This window comes from Anneissia japonica, unplaced genomic scaffold (assembly GCF_011630105.1).
Source record: "Anneissia japonica isolate Jap-2015-1 unplaced genomic scaffold, ASM1163010v1 scaffold1489_len2284818_cov182, whole genome shotgun sequence".
NCBI classification, from domain to species: domain Eukaryota; kingdom Metazoa; phylum Echinodermata; class Crinoidea; order Comatulida; family Comatulidae; genus Anneissia; species Anneissia japonica.
In genome coordinates this window covers 1,976,285-2,001,580 of record NW_022698455.1, presented here as the reverse complement: position 1 = coordinate 2,001,580, position 25,296 = coordinate 1,976,285, and the positions used below count along the sequence as shown (strand labels likewise).

General features: G+C 32.7%; 1 protein-coding gene across 1 annotated transcript in view; it reads right to left on the bottom strand.

Annotated features, from left to right (window-relative positions):
* LOC117102615 (protein FAM193A-like) overlaps positions 1 to 25,296 on the bottom strand; it is a 35,970-nt gene that overhangs the window by 1,773 nt on the left and 8,901 nt on the right. The window contains exons 3-18 of the mRNA XM_033242990.1: positions 16,853 to 16,999; positions 14,855 to 14,938; positions 13,759 to 14,014; positions 7,882 to 8,147; positions 7,454 to 7,638; positions 7,090 to 7,186; positions 6,561 to 6,715; positions 6,139 to 6,381; positions 5,531 to 5,729; positions 3,995 to 4,886; positions 3,506 to 3,644; positions 2,867 to 3,014; positions 2,546 to 2,620; positions 1,986 to 2,186; positions 825 to 1,494; positions 206 to 284 (exon numbers count right to left, since the gene is read on the bottom strand). Of these exons, the coding sequence (XP_033098881.1) occupies positions 206 to 284; positions 825 to 1,494; positions 1,986 to 2,186; positions 2,546 to 2,620; positions 2,867 to 3,014; positions 3,506 to 3,644; positions 3,995 to 4,886; positions 5,531 to 5,729; positions 6,139 to 6,381; positions 6,561 to 6,715; positions 7,090 to 7,186; positions 7,454 to 7,638; positions 7,882 to 8,147; positions 13,759 to 14,014; positions 14,855 to 14,938; positions 16,853 to 16,999 (3,836 nt within the window). The remainder of the gene's footprint in view (positions 1 to 205; positions 285 to 824; positions 1,495 to 1,985; positions 2,187 to 2,545; positions 2,621 to 2,866; positions 3,015 to 3,505; positions 3,645 to 3,994; positions 4,887 to 5,530; positions 5,730 to 6,138; positions 6,382 to 6,560; positions 6,716 to 7,089; positions 7,187 to 7,453; positions 7,639 to 7,881; positions 8,148 to 13,758; positions 14,015 to 14,854; positions 14,939 to 16,852; positions 17,000 to 25,296) is intronic.

The window sequence follows — 25,296 nt, the reverse complement described above, 5'->3', positions numbered from 1 at the left end:
CTGAAACATAACAAAAACATTTAGTGGCACCAGGTAGCATTAATGAAAATTAAATAAAATATTTAAAAAATAAAATACAATGCATAAATAATAGAGGTCCTACAATTTGCAATCTCTTTAAATTGTGATCCTTGGCAATGCAACATGCACTCCCTTTTAGGCCAGTCCAATAATAATAATAACAATTGTTCAGATAACAACAAACCTTTTGAAGTCTTCAATTTCTCTCTCTGACTCATCCATCTCGGCAAAATCAACATCTTCCTTCGGCATGAAGATTTCATCTAAATTTAAAAGAAAAATAAAGCTTGAATTATATTGGTTTTCATCTAATTTATCTACATTTTAAAAACAAACATAGGACGTGTTCAAATAAACAGAAAAAGCACTTTCAATAATTTTTCAGATAATCATAGGGAATACTTTTTATCCAGCAATTATCAGGTGAAAATTATCACAAATTATTCAGATAATTTGCACAATATTCAAGCAATTTTGGAAAAGTACCTACCAGAAAATTAACCTAAAGTCACAGAGTTGATTAATATTAATTCAATATCATCATTAACAAGTGTAATAAGTGTCCTCTGGATATTGCTAAGATCCCATTAAATGACAGAATTAACGTACTAGTGCATTTGTGAGACAAGAAATTTATATGTGGGACAAGCACGTATTCCTGACTTTCTGATTTGTCCTTTGTTATGTTTGCTTCACACTCTGGAAAGGTCCATTATATATGAAAGGGATGTTTGCTTATGTGAATGCAAACTATTTCAATTTATATTTTTAGTTTAAAATCTTTCCACTTATTCTGTCCTTACCGATTGAAGTGTTAGTTTCTTGAGATCGCTTCTTTTTCTTCTTCTTCTCTTTGGTTGGTGTCGACAGGCGACTGGTACTCTCACAATCTTTAAGGGCCTCCTTATTCTTCTTATTTTTCTCTCCATTTGTAAGCTCCCCATTTAGCGACTGGGCACTCATTTTCTTGACACCATTCTTCTCTGAGGTCTGTTTGTTTTGGGTTATTCCATTGAGCTTGGTGTAATCTGTTTCCGCTTTCTTAGCTTTGGTCTTACTGCTGTTGTTAGACTGTGTAATTTTCTCCGCCGCTTGCATTTTGTTGGTAGATGTCACGCCATTTTTGTCGTGGTCTGAACGTGATGGAGAAGCAGAACCTACTCCCTGTGCATTTGAAGTTTCCTTCTTCTGTAATTGCTGTTTTGATAATGAAACTTCTTCCTGTTTATTTGGACTTGACGATGTTGCAATGTTTGACTCCGCTAGCACCCTCTGTGTCTTGGACTGCATTTCTTTCTGTTGTTGTTGCTCCGATTGTTTCCGGTTTTTCTTCCTGTTTTGCTGTTCCTCTTTCTTAAGTCGCTCTTTCGCCGCTCGCTCATGTTGCGCTCTTCTCTCTTGTTGAAGTCTTTCCTTTTCCAGGTTCTCTCGCTGCTGCCTTGCCCGTTCTTCAAGTTTGGCTTTCTCTTCGGCCTAAATTAAAGAAATGATTCAATAATAATTGTTGTTATTTTTCAATTTCCAGATTTTACACAGAAAATGTATATAGATTTATATATATCGTTTTCATATATAAAAACCATCAGAATATATCAAACAGTAATATAGTATGTCAGATATTCAAATGACAATATAATCAAAATACTTTTGAAAATATTGATGACAATAATTTTATATTGAACTTTTTTTAATTATATTCATATACAAAAACCATCAGAATATATCAAACAGTAAGTCAGATAACCAAATGACAATATAATCAAAATAATGACAATGATAATAGCGATGACAATAATTTTCATATTGTAAACTTTTTAAAATGTCTTCAGTATAGATTTCATATATAAATTGCAGTTTTACTAAAAAACAAACAAATACAATGCCTAAAAAATAAAAGGATGAAAATAATGATGAGAAAAACATCATCCATAGCTCATGATGCAGTGTGTTAGGAGGAACTTTACCTTGCGTTGTTTCTGCCTTTGTCGCTTAGCTGCCTTGGAGCTTTGTTTCTGATTTTCTTTGCCATCTTGTTTCTGGTTCTCTTTGTTGCCCTTGTCTCCTTTGATGAACTTCACCAGCTCGTCAACATCTTGAATTCTTGAAAATTCTCCTGAGCTGCTTTTCTCACTTGGTTCATCATATGAATCCATGTGCTCCTTAGGCTAGTAAACAAAAACAGAATAATGTCAAAACTTTGTATAACCATGAATATAATAATAATAACAATAACCATATAACAACAACAATAATAATACAATAACACTAAGAATATATTAGGTATATATAAGTTCGATTTTTTAAATATTTATAAAAAATACATTATATTTTAAATTTCCAGTTTATTTCCTCTTCTGTATTTATAGGATTTCTTATTATAAAACCACTTTTTAATTTATTAACCTTAAAAAAATTCCATGCTGTTATTAATGTGTTGATAATTTCTTGAATGAGCTCCATCAATATAGGGAATATGCTTCAGTTGAAATTAAATTAATAAATAACTTCTTAATAAAATATATACCTTTCGTTCTTTTAGTCTGAGCCTCAACCGGTCTCTCATTTCAGACACTGATTTCAAATAAAACTCATTCTCATTCTCAACAAAATACTAATCCCACATGCCCTAGCTAAAAACCAGGTGAAGTTAGGCAATGGTATCTTACTTTGCTTACCAAGTCCACAGGTGAGCCTGAGCTGACGTTATTCATCGAACCTAACCTTTGAAGCTGATTGGCTGCGGCCTGTAAAGCATTCTGGGACAGCAGGTAGGCTGTCTCTTATACACATCTAGATGTGTATAAGAGACAGCCGCAAGACTGATAATATTTCATTTACTTACCGCCCCATGACCAAAGAACTCACAGTAGCAACAATCACAGTGTTTTGATTCTCGTGCTTGGTTCGAGTTTACTGTCGAACTACTCTTCTCGGAGCAGCTATCGTCTGTATCCTCCGCTTCAAATGGTAAGTGCGTTTCACATTCTGGGTCACTGAAGCCAAAGAGCATACACAATAAGCACACTTATTTACTACATTCTTTTTGGAATAAAATCAATGAATATAACCTGTGTGTCTGTGATGTACAGTTATTATAATCTTTTTGCAACACCCTTTTTAAATAAGTGAAATATGCAATTAACGATGATTATGAAATATCTGATTTATATAACAATTGTGAAAAACTTGACATAATAACAATAAGAAATTACTACATAAATATATAACAATTATCCCAGCAACACTGGATAATATATGACAATATAACAAATGTTGAATATTGTGTGGGACATATAATTATGGAATATTTTACTGGATATTTAACTCTTTAATAGAATGTATAATTGGATATATTACATTTATGAAAAATTCAATAAGACATCACTTATGAATTATTCCATTTGATATTATTAATGAATATTCCTTGGAATAAATATCAATTATTGAGTATTATAAGATATATTATGGAAACTATTAAATTTACCTGCATATGCTTGTTGAGGTTGGTGTGCTGGTTGATGTTTGAAGAGCAGTGGTGCAGAGACCTGTCTGTGGATCTATCAGACCTGGTGATGCGTTGCCATGATGGAAACAACCTGACATATCAAACCCATCAAAACATTCTATGATAAATAGAATAGAAATGAATTACACAACACAAAAAAAACTTAAAAACAGGAAACAAAAGTAGAAGAATAGAAAGACACATCAAAACAATCTATGATAAACATAAAGAAGCAAAAACATAAATAAAATAAACTAAAAAATGAAATAAGGAGCATTTGAAGAAGATAAACTGTTTTAACTGCATTATCTATATGTTATCCACTTCTTTAAATAAATATAAAATAAATATAGAAGCAGAACAAGAGAAACAGATTATAGAAGTGAAGAACTAGGAAGAGGGTTACTCATTTGACTGTTTGGAAAAAGCCTGAAATGTAAATACCGTATATTGTCTTCCATAACTTACCCCGAGTGCTCCTATGGTCCCCTTTGGCCCCTTCCTTTCCCCTTCCTTGGCCTTTTGTCATCGCAAGCCGAAGCATATCAGCAGTGAGTTTGGACGGGAGCTGATTCGCTGAGCTGCATTGGTGTTGAGATGCTGAGGGTGTTGCACAACTTGGTTGTTGACTGGCTTTCTTTGCTGCAGGCATATGTTTAGCACAAAACTCTGTTGCTGGAGCAGGCAAGGAAGAACTGGTGTGTTTGGGGCTGTTGTGGACATTTGCGTGACCGTCCCCCTCCACTTCCCGTGCTGCGTCGTGATCTGTTTTACCATTACCTAGACACGAATCTGAGAAGGTGTGACCGCTGTGGTGTTTCTTATCTACTACTGTGATTGTATTGGCTGTCGATGTATGCATATGAAGTGATGAATGCATATCGTAAGGAGAGGTTGTGAGGTCATTTGAGGCCACGCCCCTGGAATTCAACGCGGCCTTGACACTTTGAAGAAGATCTGGGTCACTGTCGCTGCTAGCACACCTTGAGCTAAGTGTCTTCTTTGCACTTTCGTACGCATTATTCCAATCGCCCCGAAATAGCTGCCGCCGTTGCTCCTGCTGCTCAATGTCGTAGTGGAATGCTTGTGATGTGGATGTTGGGGGCGTTCTTGTTTGTTGTTTGTGTGAACCTAAGTTATATAGATGAGGATGTATGATTGGATGTTTGGCTGTGACACCATGCCGACTCAAGTCAACGGGTTGGTTCATCATATTCTGATAGACGAGGTAGGGGGCAGCAGACTTGAAGCCCTCTACTGCTTTCGCTGTCACTGCTTGTGATAAGAGAGCCTTGCTTGCTGCTGCTGCTGATGTAGTGCACGCATGACACTCGCACAGTTTGGTTTGGACACTCTCCTCCTAAAAAGATAAAGATGGGTACTTATAAGGGTACTTATCCCACTTATTTAGCCATCAGAATCAAAATCATATTTTATTTGTCTTTTTGGAAATTACAGTGGAACACGATTGTTCTAAGCATCCACAAAAATGAACAGACACGTATATAAAATCAAAACAAATAACTTATTGCTACTGAATATATTTAACTGACTGTCCTGCAGCTAACTATGAGCTGTTAATATAATTCTACTTTAACTAAACACAAAAAAAAAAAACATAGAGGTAGAGCTAAACCCACCCTTCCTATTAATCTCACCAATGAATAAAAGAGTAATCCCCTTACCATAAGACTAAAAAATTTAAAATTTTAGAAATTTGCAAAAAAAGAAAGAAGCAAATGGAGGAATCTAGTACAAGGCATAGGCGAGGGAGCACAGCCAAAAAATCAAATGATTATTGGATGAAATGGTATTAAAGTAAATTAAGTCACCCCACAAATTACATGTCATGGGGGTACAAGCATTGTATTATTGGAATAAGTTATGATAGAGCTACATATGATGGACACTGATTTCAAATAAAACTCATTCTCATTCTCAACAAAATACTAATCCCACATGCCCTAGCTAAAAACCAGGTGAAGTTAGGCAATGGTATCTTACTTTGCTTACCAAGTCCACAGGTGAGCCTGAGCTGACGTTATTCATCGAACCTAACCTTTGAAGCTGATTGGCTGCGGCCTGTAAAGCATTCTGGGACAGCAAGTAGGCCTTGTCTTCGGGATCTTGTACAGGTGACGGAGACGACTCTGAATCCAAATCATCTGAATCATCTGAATCATCAGAATTCGGAGAACTGTAACTATAGGAACAAAATAAATTAAAACATTACTTAGCAGATTAACATTTGCAGTACCGTAACAGTAATTCAATAGTCACTGTTGACATTAGATGATGCATTAGTTAATTAAGGCATACATTCAATCCTGTAATTTAATAATCTCTCGAGGATATCCATGTGTGCACTTGTGTACACTATATAGAATCGATTGCATCTTTCTGAAGAGCAGGGAGTTACCCTGATACGATTCAATTTAGCCCCTGCCGTCATGGAATGATGTTAACATGAAGCTCCGTAAGTACATCTTTACGTCAGCTGGGTAGTCACAAAACCCGCCAATACGCAATTCAGCACAATGACACCGCAAGTTATGGTTTATTCTCCTACCTTTACCCTCTATTAGATGAGAAAATAGAAAAAAAAAACCTACCTTGAAGGTACCAAGTCATTGCGCGAGAATATCGGTATGTCTTCGCTATCCTCTTGAGATGAGCACTCCGATGAGCTAGTGGATGAGAGGTCAGGGGGATTGATTCCCTGCAGGTAGTTGTCTAAGACTGAGAGCTGCATTGGACTACCCTCTGCTAGCTGCTTTAGGCCTATCTCCTCATACAACTCAGGGGTTAACAGGCTTGTTGTCAGCCTAGAAATACTGCACTCATCACAAAGACACCTTGGTGAAATAAAATAATTAAACATTGTCATCACAAAAAATATAGCACTATAGATGTTTTTTCCTATATGTCACAAGTCACTCACTAAAGCCAGGCACTCGCATAAACCACAAAAAGATATGTTGTAGTTCATCCTGTTGTTCAAGAGTTAATAGTGTTTAATAGCCCATTTGATTACCTCTTCTTCTTGCCACTGTGTTTTTTGTCATGCATGGCCGACTCAGACCCATTGAGTAACCTCAACACATCCACTTGTTGATTATGACCTATCTCATCACATGCTTTCCTCTTAAACACATCTAAGTCTTGCTCTAATATTTGCCGACAATAACCCTTAAAGGAAAGCAGAAAAATGACAATTTCATGAAATGACTTGGGGTTGAGGATAAGGATGAAAAGAGTGGGAATTAGGTTAGAATTTGAGGGAGTAAGGTTGGGAGAATCTTGATTGGATATCCATTTATAAGATTGGATAGTGTACAGTTTTAATACACATTGGTGGACTTTGCTTTGCTCATGGATTAGGTAAACATTATTTAATTCTCATGAATCAAATTTTAACAAAATATAAAAGGAATTTCAACTATTTATAATCCAGAGTATTTTTCTAGACTGTTCCACGTTTATATATGGGTGTTCTCATTAAGGGGCAAAATACAAATAAAAATTAATCTGTTCAATTTTAATGTTTTTTCTTTGTTCATTACCTGTTGACTTTGTTTTTCAGTAAACTTCTGAATCAACTGTTCACAGTCTCGCCAAACAGCTCCAACAACAGACATTTCATCATCAAACTTTAGGAATCTGAAATAATAGATAAATAATAATTTAATTACATCAATAAATTAAGTAAATTACTGAATTATATTGCACCAACTTGTTCACTAGTCGGGTTAAAAATTAAAAATCACCTAGACACCGATCATCTCTAAAAAGCATAAACAGTTTAAAAGCAGCAAGTAAATAATTTTCTTGCAAACCGAAAAAAACTCTATAAACGGATTTTTATGCCAATCCTTGATTTAAAGGAATGTGATACTACACAGCATAGTAGAAAAAAAACAAACTTACTTGTGTAACACTGTTGAATATGATTCTCCCGGGTAGGTTTCCTTGTGCGTGGCACCATTCCTTAGTTGTTTGGTCAACATGGCTAGGTTTGAGTGCAACATCTGGTCAGTGTAGATTGTACTGTGGAATAGGTGCTTGTTGTGGAGCATCCATGTTAGGTTAAATAATTGTAGGTGTTCTTTTTCCTGGAAAAAAAAAAAAGAAAAACAATAAATCTACAAGTACATGTCCCACTTGGATGGCGTGTAAAAAGGGGGTATTACAAGGTGTTGTAACAGCAGATGTGTATAGCATCATCTACATAAAGATTTTTAAAACATATTTATTCCATAATTTTTTTCTCCAACCCTTTTTTTCAATATTACTGTATACAGAAAGGAAATTTTTCTTTGATATTAAAAGTAAAAGATATTACTGCTGTTACATACCAGTTCCTCTAGGAATGACGAGAGTGTTTTTGCAGCCGAGCATAACGCCCCATACTCCTCCAATAGCATACTGACAAACTGCTTAGCCAGGGCTGGTGTCTTGCACCCTCCACTCAACTGCTTTAGAAGGCGCTGATGCATCTCCCTCACAAAGTCCTCTACCTCCCTCTCCAGCCTCAGGTAAAGATTGTGTGGGTCAATGGAGCAGAACCTGTGGACTGCCTCTTTCATTCGTGGCATGCTCAGCTTAGAGGAATTATCATCTTCTGAAGGATATGAAAACAAAATTAATTATTATATAATTATCATTATTATTTTATTAGATAGCATTTACAAAACGGAAAAGCCAATATGAATGATAAAACCATAGCTACTAGGGTATAAGCCAAGGCTTCTGCGAGCTTAAAAATGAAGACTAGCCTAATAAGTCTAGCCTTTGTTAGGGCAGCCTAAACCTCATAAAAGAGGCCAAGGTAGCACCTGACTTTGGCCTAGAACAGCAGTTTAATGCTAAATTTCAGCACAATTTTTTATAAACTTAATTTGAGAGGGAACATATAAGTAGAGCATTTTCCATGAAATTTATTCTACTTCTAATTAATAGGGAGGGATCTTACTGGAGAAACTACGATGACATATATTGAGCTATATCAATCATACATTTCTAACAAAATTACACAAAGATAATTTTCTTAATTCTTGTCTTTAAAAGAAATATTATTTACATGTTAGCAAGTATCATTTTAACATGTATGTTTTTTTTTTTCAAGCAATTGTAACATGTATGTTTTTTTTTCAAGCAATTGAAGTACTAAGCATGTTGTCAGCAACATTCCGTACACCACAGTAGGATATAATGAGTAAAATGATAGGAAATTGGCTATTTATATTACATGCTTTTCAAAAAGTAGTTCTACATGAAAACAAATCAGATCCTCTTATGTTTCTAACGTATTCATGACATTAGACATTATGTCACATAAATGTACACTTCATGAAAGAAAAATGATGGTAAATATGTCCTAATGTGTCTCCACTAATAATACAGGTATGGTACACCAAACATAAATCTTAGGTTTGAATCCTAAGGGGAAAATAAATTTTTCTCAAATAAAAATATATATTTCAGTAGCTAATAATATTATGTGTAACCTGTTGGCCATTCTGTACGATTGATTTATGAATTATTATTTTTTTTTTTTTGTCAATTTTTCAACTATATTCACAACATTTATTACTTATTTTATCTTGATCTTGTTGAATTTCACTTTTTTAAGTTTTCAATATTTTTTATATTTGTAATTGTTTAGAAGTAACTTGTAACAATTTGTTGTAAGTAAGTTTTTAACTGCAATGCATTTTGGAAATAAACCTTGAACTTCATAGGATTTCCTTCAGGATAAACCTCTATAAAAAAAATAAAAACTATAATTAATCAGAATAAATGCTTGTTTTTATCCTTGGATATTACATTTATATTCAGAATAAAGAACTATTATTATGAATTTCATTTTCATGAACTGGACCTTCAGCTAGTGCATGTAAACATTTCCCCAGGATGTTAAGGGTAAAAATGTACACGGATGTAATGTTTATTGGATGTTTGTTATTTCCTATAGCAAGCACGGTGTTATTACTCTGGTTCAAAGTGATTCAAAGCTTCATACAGTACTGTAGTGTCATTTTTTAAAGGCAAGATTTATAAAGTCAGATATTATTTTTATTTTTTTTTTTTTGCCCAGGCTCAGGTTTCTTATTTTTTTGCAGATTTCAGGCTCAAAATGTTATTTTGTTCTTATTTTTACACACTTTTTAAACATAGAAAATTATTATTTTACAGCAGTATATTACTGTACTGTATTATAGAGGTTATTTAAATAATAATAATAATAATAATAATAATAATAATAATAATAATAATAATAATAATAATAATAATATTATAATAATAATGCTTATATTGTGCATAAAGCAAGAAAAAGCTTCTGTGTGCTTCACATATTCACACCTATGCAAATAAGGTAGATTAAATTTGTTGGTTTTTCTATTAAAAAAAATCAATACCTTAATTTCTAAGCAATTTCAGCCTCGGTGGTCTTATAAAAAAGGTGTATTTGAAAAGTGATTTAAAAAAAGGGGGAATATCAATGCATATCCATGAATAAACATTAAGAAAAAGCAAACAATACTGGAGGGTGACTCAAAGTGTAAAAATGAAACATGTATACAGAACTATTTTTGAAATTTGTAAAATTCGAAAGTCTAAAAATAGTTTCAGCAATAGGTTGTGCAAACTGATTACAAAATTCTGCTGCTGTGTAAACATTTTTAACTTTGAATAACACTAAACACTGATTGCTTTATGCATTGAACTTGCTTAGGTGGGTTCAGACATAGAACACTTACAGTAGACTGTAATTAGCAGCAAATTATGTCAAGAATTGTGTTTAAAAAAAATATGTAATGAGCTAGGACCACTTTAAATAATCCCAATTTAGTAAAGTGCTATAATAGGAGAAAGTTAGACAGTATGGGATATATATAACACAGTGGAGGATTTAGAGGGGGGCGCAAAGATTATCAGAAAATTACTGTGCTAAATAATAAAAATCAATCAGACACAAATTAATAAAGGTGCAAGGGGTTTAAGGGAGATGTGACCCCTTGCACCCCCACCTGGGGCTCTTCCCTAAAACTTTCGATCAGTTCACCCATTCACGCCCTGCCCACCTCTTTTTTAACCGGCTTGATCCGCCCCTGTATTAATAATTCATTCCGGTGCAATTTTGTAATAAAATGACCACATTCATTCTCAGCTGGTACAATAAAATGGAAGATTATATAACTTTCACATAATTTACATATATATATAGTACCATATAATTTATGCATTTGAGAACATGTCAATATAATTACTAGAATTTATAAGTTCTATAAGAAAATAATATTGATTCATTCATTTCATTAAATTATTTTCATTTTACATATATTATACCTGTACATAGTATATATTATATACTTATTTCATTATATAAATTACATTTATAATATACAATATATCATGCTGAATTATTTAAAATAATCTACACAACCCACAAACATTAAATGGTAAGTATTTTAGACAGTGTATTAACTGTATTTACAATTATAATCTATTTTATGTTTTCCATGCTTTGCTTGTATACAATTATAAATGGATGAATGATCACAAAAAAATATTTTTGAATATTACATTATTCTTTTGTTAGTTTTTGTTGATACAATATGAAGCATGTAAAGGACACTAGATGAATAATGCACTAAGAGCGAATCAACATTCATATTACTGTTGTTAAGGCGTTATAATGCACAAGTGGTGACAATAACATACACACATTTTTACAAGGCTACTGTGGCAATAAAAGATTTTATGCTTCTCTTTAGCTGCACCATGGAGAATATTCGACTAAGAGTAAGAATCTCTGGTTATATATAGAGGCATATGTTACTGTATTCCTTCATGGTTAAATAGACACCTAGTATTCACTAACGTCTTCAAAATTTAGTGTGAATATCCTATAAATATTTTAATTTTCATGAAATGTATCAATTTTCAAACAGATACTTGGAAATAGTTGCCATTGGCTACTGCTGTAAAGATATTTGTGTTCGGTGAGGAATAGTGTAAATAAAATAGCAAATTAATAAAATTATAAATTTAAAACATTAAATCAATAAATAAACGTGGTTAATTATTCCAAAATTAGTCAGCTAATAATCATTCCCCTAATTAGCCAATACTTTAATAAACTTACTCAAAAAATCTTCACTCATTTTTTAAATTGCCCAATGAAGTTTCATTATTTTAATCAATTAATCAATATATCAATAATTAAAATAAATAATAAGAAAATAAAGCCACTTGCACACTCAACAAGCAATCATTCAACTAATGAATCAAAAGAATTATACAATCAATCAACTAATCGATTGATCCAATAATCAATCACCAACCTAATTACCAAGCTAATCAAACTATTTACTTGGTTACTAAGCTTTTTTTAATTGCAATCAAAATATAAATTTATAATTCAATGAGCCATTAAAAAATTGATTATCAAGCTAATCGATAATTTATCAAGATAATGAATTAATATGAAACAATTATTCATTTCGTAAAATAAAACTATCAAATCAATTATAAAATCAGCCAAAAAAAAAGATGGCTACAGTTAGTGCAGCCAACCAATCATTAATCAAACTAATTAAATAATAATCAATAATGAGTAATCCAACTAATCGATCAATAATTAATTATTCAAATCAAAGCTTGCATGCATCACTCTTATACCTTCATTATTACTGGTCAGTGATGTCAAGTAGGAATAACTGAAGAAAGGTATCTTCATTAAGCCACCTATTGAAGTAAAAAGAAGAGCTGCAGGCTAAGGGATAAGTTTATTTTTATTGTTATGCAGATAACGGTAAACCTACGACAAGTACACATAAATCCCTGTGAAGACTATCAGATTTCATTTAACAAAAACATGTGACATTGCATAAATACGGTCACGATGACATCACATCCAGACCATATATAGGCACATCATGACTATATATGGGCAAAAACATATGATATTGCATAAATACGGTCACGATGACATCACATCCAGACCATATATAGGCACATCATGACTATATATGGGCATACACTAGTTTTTTGTCAAAGAAAATTTGATAGCCTGGACAAAGCTTTATAAAAATAATATATACGTCAGCTAACGCCTCTGGTCATTGTATCAAATACCTATGGAAAACCAGTGGCGGATCCAGGAATTGGAAATAGAAGGGTCCAGAGAGGGATTTTCACAGATGTAGGTCTATACCATCTCAGCCTCACTATGGTTGGAGCTGAGATAAGAAAAAATTATAATTATGGCACCTCTAGATGGCTGGAAATGACACTCTCAGATTAATTTTTTTCTCAATTTTTTTTTTTTATTTGTAAAATTTTTGGGGTCTCCAGGCCCCCCCCCCCCTTGAATTGGCTACTGCACAGATATAGTACCTAGCTCCCACAAGGTTGCAGCTTATAATCTGCGCATTTGCTGTTTAAACATACCAGGTACACATTTAAACTACCGGGCAGAGATTGACAACATGGATAAATTCCTTTTCCCCAAAACACAATCAAGTACTCTTAAGATTGAACCAACAATCTTTTGATTGGAAATCAAAGTTTTACCACCGTTTCACACACTCTCACTTACAAACATGTCAGAAGCTCAATATAATTTGATGTTTACAATAGGATGAAAAATAATTTAGCAAAATTTAAGACTGACCAGAAAAAGATATTGGGATTGTTACAGAATATACAAGAGCTGTATTGTTACTGTGTTAGGTATAATGAGAAATCGTATTCTGTATTTTAAAAAATACTACAATGAAGTAAATATATTTTGTTGTATTTTTATTAGAGCAAAGCACTAATATAACTGTGAAATTCACAATAACAAAGGAAAACGTGAACAATAAAAACAATAGGGAAAAAAAGAATTCCTGTTTCAGAAATTTAGTGTATGATCACCATAGTAACAAGGATAAATGCAAACTACGTTTGAAAATTCAAGCTTAGAAACACCAATCACTTGTAAATGCACGCAAACTGCTGACATAATCTATGCATGCCATGTCAAGATACTGTACACTTAAATACTAAATTTATAAACTTTCTAACTACAGAAGACTAATGCATAAAGCATATTAGATGTACTTCACAAGGTTTTTAATAATCTTCAAACTCTTCATCACGACAGGCCTTATGATAAGATGAATTTAAGTTACATTTTCAAGCTGAGCGAGTGAAGAGCTCCTTCCACTGATTCAAACACTTACCCGCCAATGCCGTCCCTGCTTCCCAGTAGATACAGCGTACGACGTGGCACAACTCGATCCAGTCTTCCTGGAGTTGCTGCACCTCACGTTCCTGGTCTGCTGCTATTTGATGCCTCTCCTGGCACTGGTCGCATGAACACATGGTCACGCTTGAACGGTCGCCGTCGTTACCAGGCATTGACGACACAAGGGACGTATCAAATTCCTGAAGCGAACTTATGAGTGGCATGTTGGACTGCAGCAGAAAGTCCTGAGCCTAAGAAATAAAAATAAGGTATCCTGTCTAAAGTTAATAATTAAATAATTTCCAAGGGTCACATATTTCTGTTTACATTTATCTGTAACGACCTGAAGTTCAACAATAAAAAAAAAAATATTTGTGAGTGACATATATGCTAGGTCCTTGAACAATAAACAGATAATTGTAAATAAAAGTCAATAATTTATTTGCTTACTATGTATTTTAAGTAACTTATTTGCTTCAAATTGAAATTTCCTCGCCATTCAACAGACGGAAATAACATCCTTCCCATAATTGTTTCAGCCTTTGAGGCTTTTGAGATTTTACCACAAACAAAATATCTTTATGCTTTAATTTCCTATTCAAAATTAAAAATTATTAAAGCAAAAATTTAAAAAAAAATCAGATACCATGTACAAGCCTTCATTTTTTTCATTCATTTATAGCGAAGATCTTATAATAACAAGATAGCGCTCTCCGTGACTATATGCATAACAAATAGAAATGCTGATGTACAGTAAAAAGAAGCATAGAAAGTAAATTGTTTTTGAGAGGGCATCCTAGTTGTTACCATGGTTTTTACAGAATTTGCAGGCACAAATCGTGAGATGTGCTATCTTTAGTTTATAAGAAGATGGCATCCTAAACTGCGTTGTTTCAGAATTTGCACATAGAAATCAAAGAATGCGCTATCTTCTTACAAATTACAAAAAGATAGTATTTGGTTTATTTACATTACATTAGTTATTTACATTCCAGCCCTTTCTCCATGGTTCATCGCACTCATAGTGGCTAACTACTGTTTTCATAAACTAAGCAATCATAATAGAAGGAGAAATCTAGAAGTGGACTTACCAATAGAGATGATTCGTACAGCTTTGTGTTCTTTTCTTCCTCTTCCACCGTCCTCCTACAATCAGGACACACCCACAAAGGTAACTGAAACAAAGGTAAAGCAAGGCAAATGGTGTATTATTCATTAATGCGAAAGGAATCAATGAGTTCTATGATATGTATATTTTTTTTTATTCCTAATCTATATTGAACCACCTGGCAGTGGAAGCGGTTTGGCGCAGCGGAAATGTTTTGGTTTCCCAACCTCAGGTCGTGGTTTCAATCCTTTGCTGTGCATTTTGCTTGTTTCAGTCTACCCAACTGTATGAATGTATCAATGGGTAAGTTAGCAAATTCACTGGCAGTAACATGTAGTGGACTAGTATCCCACTCAGGGGAAGCATCACACTCTCATCTGCTTCATGTTATAGAAACTTGGGATAAGATCCAGGCCTAGCAAGGATTTACTTTTTACTATACTTGGTAGCGACCATTAATGCTTCAAAAACTGAAGCTGTTTAAATTCTGATCAGACAGGATTTAAACCCAGGTCTGTGGGCTACAGCTCTACAACTAGAATTATTACTGATTGTTGATATGTACAGTACAATAAATATAAATATTAAATCATTCTTAAAATTGTCATCATCATATAAATTACCAATGCGTGTACCACCAAAATGCTAACATCATAATCTTCATTTCATTATCATTATCATACCATCATTACATCATCATCATCATCATTATCATCTCCAATTTCATCATTTCCTTCAAACATTAACAACATTTTTATGTTAATAATTAATAATTTTTCAGTACACCATGTGGCATGTACTACAAAATCTCAATTGATGGTATTTAGTTCTGAGAACAGTTTTAACTGTCCATTATTATGGTTGAATAAATTATGAACATTTAACTATCAGTATTGAAGATCTCCGAAATTAATTAGGTTAATCTAAAAAAATAATTCTGAAATTTTACTATGATCAATTTGGAAATTCGAGAATAATAAATTCTGATTATTATTATCATTTAAAATATTTTCATTAAACATTATTTTTACTTTTACCTTAATCTATATTTTCATTTACTTCTTTTATTGTTCAACAGTAATATCTGTAGCTCTCTGGAATAAGCCCCCTTCCCCCCGAACACAAAATTGGGCCGATTTTGGGAGTGCGCTTCTATCCAGGAAATACCCTTAATAATCATATTTTTCAGCAGTGCATGCCTAATTCAAAACTAATTTGTTATTCTTTTTTTACAGTACTTGTACAAGTCAGCTTAATAGCAAACTCATTCAATTATACCCTGGGCTTTTTCCCGAGGAAAGGCTGTTATAAAATTGGGTGTAGAGTAGGGGGGATGGGCTTAAACCTGAGTTGGGCTTAAGGCCTGTTTATACTTGCAACAAGAACGATAAAAAGCTAAAAAGCAATTGTTCATGTAGAAAATAAAAGAAATAGGAGAAGCTTTTACATTAAGACGATTTGATAACTATTTATCATGTATACAATAAAAAATATTTTTACAAATCAAATGACGTCATAATCATCAAAAAAATTTTTCCATGATTATGATATCATCTGAATTAATTTGTCAAAATATGTTGCGTTTTAGTTTTTTTATCGTTATCGTTGCAAGTATAAACAGGACTTTATACCCGAAGAACTACAGAACGTTAATAACAGACTTGGTAACGGTATGACTAATGAATACACCACAGGCAATGCATTCATTCAACAATTACCAGATCTATGTACTGTAGTATGAAGATGCTAGCTAGCTAATAGTTAGCACTTTGCACTTACCAGGGTCAAGAAATTACTTTATGTTACATTCTGATTCAAACAGCATTCTATATCATCATAATTATTAAATATGTTCTATCGACAGCCAACATTTGCAGCATGGCAACATCGGTATAATTCTTAAATTTTTTTAATATATATTTTTGTGTAAACATGAAGAGTTGTCCTTTCAATCCTAATGACTATAAAGATATAAATATACCTGCGTAACATTTTGCAATGTGCAACCATCCGTCTTGCCTTCTTCCTTTGGCGGTACTTTGTGGGCCGGGGGGTCTGGGCGTTCTCGATGACAAAGAAGACAATGTTCCCGGTCCAGGTATGGATTTGGTGGTCTCGGAGCAAGAGGCTAAAATATTAAAATGGAAAATTTTATGTTAATATTAACCATCTATTATTATTAAATTATAAACAAACATTGAAATGGTATGTTACTGTATGCGGGTACAGTATGTTTACATAAGTTCAAATCAAGTTCACACAGGTACAGTATGTGGTAGAATGGAAATATTGGCTAGTGGTTAAGATGCTATCTTGTAAATATAAGAACACATTTGTTAAGAACACTGAGGCTGAAATTATTTTAAAAATAAGGACAATTTGAGGATAAGGTAAAATGTCCAATGAGGTTTTTATTTATTTATTTTTTTAAAATAAAAAACCCAACAAATCTTATTGTACTTTATGTTCAGTTGATGTGACTATGTAAATAATACTCTCAATAATATATATTAAAGTAATATCTGCTGTACAATAGTAATTTTCTATCATTGAAAAATGTGTAAAATAAGAACAAAATAAGAACACGTTGCATCTGAAATCAGCAAAAAAAATAAGAATACCAAGCTTTGACAAAATTTTACCGGTTCTTATAAAAAAAAACACCTCAACAAATTTGGTGACAATATAAGGGTCTTGAATAATCGGCTCTATATTACCCAAGTCTCATAATATACAATAAGGTATCATATGAGCAGCTCCACTGGATGGATCATTCGTGCTAAAAATTTATAAGAGAGGTTTCTCAAAAATATGTCCATATTCAACATTAAAACATTTTTTTCTATCTCCCTTATTACATTAATGTCACAAGGCCTACTGTGGTATTATTCATGTTTTATATTTCAGAAATCCATTGTTCTAGCTGAAATTTAATAAACTATAATGAACTCGACTGCTAGAGGACGGAGTTAAAGAGACAGCGGCATTCTACTCCTCCCAGCAGGCAGGCAAGTCATACAAGGCCAATGCTAAGGAAGGTCACCTTTAAAGTAAACCAACTCAGTATGCACAGTGCCAGACAGTACTAACCTTGCAAAGCTAATGTGCTCTTTTTTTCTACATGCAGAGTACAATGCAAGTTCACTGGGATTGGTCAGGAATAATAATTTATCATGCATTGACACTGTTGTTAACAATTCTGAATGTTATAATCATCAAATCAATGTAATACATGATTGCAAACTGAACAATATGAAGAAAAACATTCAAAAAATATTGGTAAAATATTATAAAAATACATCTAAGCCTATTCATTTACAACAGAAATATTACTACTTCTATATTTCAATAACTCATTTAAACATACACTACAGTATGCAATTCAATGAGTTATGCTGTTATGTATTGTTTAGTTTACAAATTGTGTAAATTGTATCTCTGAGGAAACCAAACTACAACATTGGGAAAAATCTTAACAGAAAGTACAACTTGCTCAACTACTGTACTGCAGTTATGGTTTATTTAGTTAGAATTAGTGATTTATAGTTTCTCCCTTGGTAGTATATACAATGTAATTCAGTAAAGACAAATTGATTTTATAATGTACAAATACATCCTAGTTCAGTACAGGGCACTACTTATCAATTTCAAAGTAATTTAGTACAGGCCACCATGTTACTTTAAAAATAGACCAAGTCTGGGCAGTATTCCAGAATGCAATATTAGTACAGACCATGTACAATTAACATTTGGACATTATCCACTACATTTTGTTCAATGTTGCCTGTAAGTTAGAGCATTTATACTCAATTCATGGGTGGATCCAGCCTGTTGAGAAAGGAGCGTGTAAATGAGCGAGCAGAGGGAGGGTCTTAAGGCAGAGACCCTGGTTAGAATGCAATGGGCCTAAAACCTAGACCACCTTTGTTAATTTGGACTGTATTTGATTGATTTTTCCAATAACATGGAAATTTTCAGAGATTTACAAAAAGCTTTTTTTTTTTAATGGGGAAGGGGAGTGGGATGTGCCCCTTATCCCTCCTCCTTTGTACTGTTTATAATTCATAGCAATGGTGCTTCGGTTGTTCTTTCATTCTTGAATCAATCAGCTAATTAATAAATTGTTTTCGTTTTTTGGGAAGATGAAAGTGATAGAACTTATTCCTCCTTCACCTGACCCCCTCCATTGTATGTTTGTACTTTATATTCTATTAAAATTATCACTCAAATTAATTATTCACTTGCAACAATACAACACTTAGTGGCAAGACCTAAATAAGAAGTTGAGCTTGTTTTTGTTGTTAATGCCTGAGAATAGCCTTTTCTCATAAAAAAATATACCTCTAACTGAGCCAACAAATACCTAGAAAAGTACTGTACGTTGCCAAACGACACAAATAAACTGACCATGATCTTTGGCTATAAAAGCCTAAGTACTTGAGCCCATAAATATTCAAATGATTATTTCATAATCCAGCATTTGGATTCAAAGCCAGGTATTTGCTTATAGAAAATAAGTATATAATAAACCCCTTTTTAGTATGTCAAGTTATTTAATAAATAATGCTGTTTAATTAACTTAAGGATTTTATTATTTTAACCAGATAGTAAAACTTCTACTAAGTACTGTGGCAATAAACAGATTTTAACCCAACAGTCACCATTACAAAATTATTGGAAATGTGATCATTCTCAGCATTTCTCACCTGTGATTGGCTAAAATGCTTCATTTACTGTACATCCTGACATACAAGCTTAACTATAAACAAACTGACTGACTTGTACGACTACCACAAAGCATGTTACATAGCATATTTTTATAGTCGCGATTATATTACTATACAACTGGTAATTACACACAGTACAGTGCACCCCTCAGAGGTGACAGCACTTTCTACCCACAGGCTCTAAACAACGAAAGTCTTTAATTTATGCATACATTTTGGAGAATATTAGAACATCATTCCTTTGAGATTCAATTGAGCTGATCTCTGTTAATAATTCAGGCCACAAGAGGTAAATTTCCTAGAATGAAGTCTGACAATATTGCTAACATACCTAAACATTAATACAGATATCACACCTACTGTAGTGATGAAAATGATGGATAATTAATAATGATGGATGGGTGCAAGGATGATGGATGGAATTCTGCGGGAAGAGGTGTGTCCAGACCATCAAATTTTATTTGACAAAAACCTTTGACATGCATAAATATGGTCATGACGACATATAACCTGGATAGAGCTTATAAAGAATGATGAACGATGGTGAAAGACAGTTAACATTTTGTCAACTGTTTTATGTATTTCCACTTGAATACTGATAGTGCTGAATGACTACAAAAATAATGATATTAGATGACGACGATGATGATGATGACAACTATGATTAAAGAAATTATGACGGTCATTAAAATAATTATGGCGATAATAAAGAAATTAAAAATGATTATGATGATAGTAGGTGTCTCAATGTGAAAATTCAATTTCATTACTTTGAATTTTGTAAACATTAGATCTACAGAACTCACTGCACTGATCATTTTCCAGTTTAAATTATTATAATCCAATACACCGTTCAAAAGTTATGGCCCTTTTAAAGATGGTCAAAAAGGGGGTCCGAATGCGAAAAAGTGGGTCCTTTTTCCAGACTGATTTTGGAGCATTTTTGGAGGGCCATAACTTTAAAAGTAATAACATAAAAGGTCTAATTTTCCAAAACCTCAAGATCTTATGACTTTTATGTGTCTATTTTTTTCTGGGTCATTCTTTAATGTTGTTTTTTGAATAAATGGCCCTAAGTATAGTCGGTTGCTATTTCGTTCCGATTTCAATTATTTCAACAGCCTTTGAAAACGTCATCTCAAAAAAGGTATGTGCTCCGATTATATAGTAAATTTGACAAAGTAGAAATAAATGTCGGATTCTAATATTATTTAAAATGTAAATAACAATTTAACTAAAATTCGACCATAGTTTAACTGGTTTAAGAATTAATGAAGATGAGAGAAGAGACACCCATATAGCGTTGGCCACGCTAGGCCTCCATTGTTCTGGTTGAGCGCTTTTCGCAATCACACTAGGACCATGCCTAGGGACCAGGGCTAGGCTAAAAAGATGCATCAACATTTTATTAGTTCTCTAAAGATCGTAACCTTGAAGGTACATGGACAATAATCATAAACCTACTTAAAATGCTAAGGTAAATTGGTGTTACATATGCTGGCCTAAATTAAATATTAAGTCGAGTCTGACCTGTCTATGTTTATTATCTCGCAAGCGCACGACAGCGGCTATGTTTACTCACAATCTCTCACCGGTGTCTACATACGTACAGATGATTCAACTTTTAGCCTACTGTAAGTTCTATTCTAGGTCCTCCGGGGTATAAATTTGGTTTTAATCGGCAATGATTAGTGAGTAATACGCGTGTTATAATTACCGAATACACAATTGTGTGGTCTCGATTTTTTTCAACTGTATTTACTCCCGAATTCACTGTATTTAAAATGTTTTTGCTTGATGACCATGCAAAATCTGTTATTAAATGGTAGTTCATCAGATATAAATAAGATCTAGCTTTAATTTAGTGGTATTTTCGATCGGTTTTGTTCATGAACAATAGCTCAAAACACAAACTTTGTCACTAATTTTGTTTTTTGTGGTGGATGAACACATCAATTTTAGACGGTTTACGCATCAAAATAAATCTTGTTTAAAGCCTGATAACATGCAAAAAAATCATTCCTCTAGCTTTGACGGTCCTCAATCGATCATGCTTTGAAGTTGGAAAGGGGGTTTCCCAATGTTTTTTTATGCGCGCAAATTCGGCTCAACAGGTTTTTCAACACATTTTAAAATTGCACTTACTCATCAAATACTACATCAATCTAGTTAAAAAACATATGTAAGTGAACACTATAACATGCTTTTTCAAAATATGTAAATTTTATTGGCAAAAATTCACAATGAGTATAGTATTTTCAACATCAAAGTCGTGTCATTTTTTCAAATCTCACGAATTTTTGAAAACTGTATACACTCAAAATGGCTTCATCTGGATACCTAATGATAGATCATTTTGATGATTATAAAGACAACAATAAATACTACAATTACAATATGAAACTATACTCTTGTGACACTCAAATGTAAGCATTTACATTTGTACTTATAGTATAATAATAGTATGCCCATAATTCATAAAACACAAATGCACACAAATCAATACAAAAACATTGGCCAACAATAAAGAACGAGGCTGGATAGCATACAAATGAGCTTAAATAATGACAAATACTACCTAAAACCATGAAATAATAAGTAAAAAGCAAGAGCTAGGCTGTTGCTCAGGAAACAACTCTAGTGTCAAGTACATACTAGCGTTTCAATGGAAACGTAACAAAAGGAAATGGACAGGAAATTAGAAAACAGCTGCCTGGGCATACACATCACACTTTGTTCAATACGTACGATGATGCCAAAGGGGGAACAATCCTTTCGCATTAAGTCAAGTCCACTCTATTATCACATGCTGTTCATATTATTCAAATAAGGACCTCAGGTATGGGAAATATAAGGGGGGAGAAACATTTTTATTTTTTCAATTTATTTTTATGATGCTTACCACTGCTAAGACATCTCATAAGAAATCTTTTCCTGTTACCCACAATGAGATGATGCAAATAAAAATAGTAATTTCTGTTTATATCACATGACATTTATACGGCCATGCAATAAAATGTCAAAGAAAGATCTAAGGACGCCCTCTACTACAGTATATGCATTCTTTTTATTCATCAATCGTAAAAAAAAAAAAATGGGACCTGAATTTTGCACAACCGTACCATGGGTCGCACAGGTCAAACAACATTTCTTTTTGGGGTGAAAATTTAAAATGTTTTTTTTTTTCTTTATTATGCTTTTTATTTTATTTTTAGTTTAGCTTTAAAGGGTCCCACATGTAGAGCAATGCTTGTGGTGGGATACCCTTTTCCACATATTTTGAAAAAAAAGTGATAAGCAAAAAGTATGTTTAGTGACATTTGTGAAATAAAGAATTGAATTGAATAATTCAAGATTGGACTCTCCCAGTAAGTGGTATGGGCGATATTCATTATGAATTATAGAGGGAATGTTCAGTATTAAAAGAAAATTAAATAGTTTTTGTGTTAATCTTAAACAATACAATTCCATTTACATAATTCCTTAATGATTAAATTGTACTAAATACTGTATTATTAAATTAGCCTCAAATTGAAAATTAGAACAAAAACTATTTTCTTTGCTAAATGTAAAAATATTTTACCACAATCCTAGATGTATTTATAACAAAACTTGAATAACAATTTTATGAAGAAGTTTTACAATCTTAAAATCTGTAAAAGGACTGGGTGCAAACAACTTGCATGGCTGTTGTTCCCTTTAAATAAAAATATTTCTACCACATCATTCTTTCTCAACCATGCTATAGTACGCCCTTCCCCTCCCACATTAGAAATAACTAAATGCAGCTTCACCTACCTGTAAAATATCTTGTCCGAACTCTTCTTAATCTCAACACCCTCCCTATTTTATTTTAGGTACTTGCTCTAACAATTATTCAAATTAATTCAAATATTTTATTCACATTGATTATTCTTCTTGATTAGCTTTTACCTTGTAAATTATATCAATTTTTAAAATGTACATTTATTTACTTACTTCTAATTTTTAAATAATCTGATGTAATTCAAATATAATTAATATTTTTTTCCTATTATACACCACTTAAAATATTGTTGAAATAAAAATAAATTGTATACTACCTAAACTATTGTTAAATACAAATATTATAATTGAAAAAAAATGTTGGTGGTAATTAATGTTTTCCCAATGGTTCTGAATGTTTTGATCATAGATGTTGTCAGTGACTCATTAACACGGACTTTACACTCATTCAATTATGCTAGAACATTAACAGCAGTCATTCCGAATTTTGCTAATGTTCAAAATAACATCTCCCGTGGCATCTCCCTTCCTTTAGACAAATCCCTTTAGATATATTTCGCAAGTATTTATAACAGATTTCATCTAAGAGTGTGAACTTGTGCACATTGTAAAATGAAAATGAACTATAATAAAAATTATGAATAAATGATTACAATGATGAAATTGTGATACAGATAATGTTTAATTATGATGACAATGGTGATGATCAGCATAATAATTAATACAGGTATGAATCATTATCTGAAAAATTAATTCTCAATGTACCTAGGACCAACCTTTCAAATTTCACGGCTACAGTATGTTCATATTATTGTTATTATTTATGGTAAGGCCTATGATGATCCACACTTATAAAACTCCTCCTTGTAATGTGAGGCTCCGGATGAAAAAAAATGTGTTGATATGTAGTAAAACTGAATTTTTTAAAACATAAAGTATATTATCAAAAAAAATTGGAAACAGTTAATGAGATAGATTTTTGAAATATGTAAAAATTGGGGGGGGGGGGGGTTGAGGTGGAAAAATATGTTGCATTTACCTTTCTCCTAGCTTTTTTAAATATTCAAAAATCTGTATTTCATTAACCATTCCAAAGTTTTCATCAAATATGCTTTTTGTGTCTTACAATAATCAGCTGTACAAAATATCAATACATTTTTTTCCTCTGGAGCCCAACCTTAATTTAAGACCTTGCTTAATTACACTGTGCCTTTGATCAGTTTTTTTTAGCTCCGATAAGGAGCTCTAAAAATACTCGGCTGATTAATACTATATATCTTCGGAGCTTACGAGATTACGAGAACTTGTGTTTTAGATGAGTAATGAGTGTAATCATAGTTGGAGGTAATAATAATGGTGAATCTCAAAATGATGATGATGTGGTGATGATGAAGATAGTGATGATGATTCTAGTGATGAAGTGATAATGATAAATGGTGTCTAAGCTACAGTACAGTATTGAGGACAATCTTGATGACCATTAGATTTTCTAACAGACTGAACAGCGATTCTGTTCACACCTCACTAAAACACTCAGGTAAACAAACAATTGATATTCAGCAAAGTAGTACGACCTTGAATATCATTAATGGTCTTTGAGCTAAGTGCTTTATGCCTTAAGGCAAATTATAATACCAGGTTATTGGTTCCGGTACATTAAAGTGCATTTTTGTGTGTGTCATGCCATTTGTGTGGGAATGGATTTCCCCCTGATTATTTGAAACATTGAAGTCTTCTGTGCAATCATTTAATGTATTTTTAAATAATTTCTGAATTACAATGTATGCAATATCTTTGTCATTTAATTTTTTAATTATGGAGTAATTTTGTTCTGAAATTTTTAAATTGTATTCATCCTGTTTAACTTTTTTGTGCAATATTTTGATGTTCTGGTTTAAATTTATTTTAATTCGATTTTTGTAAATTTTTTGTT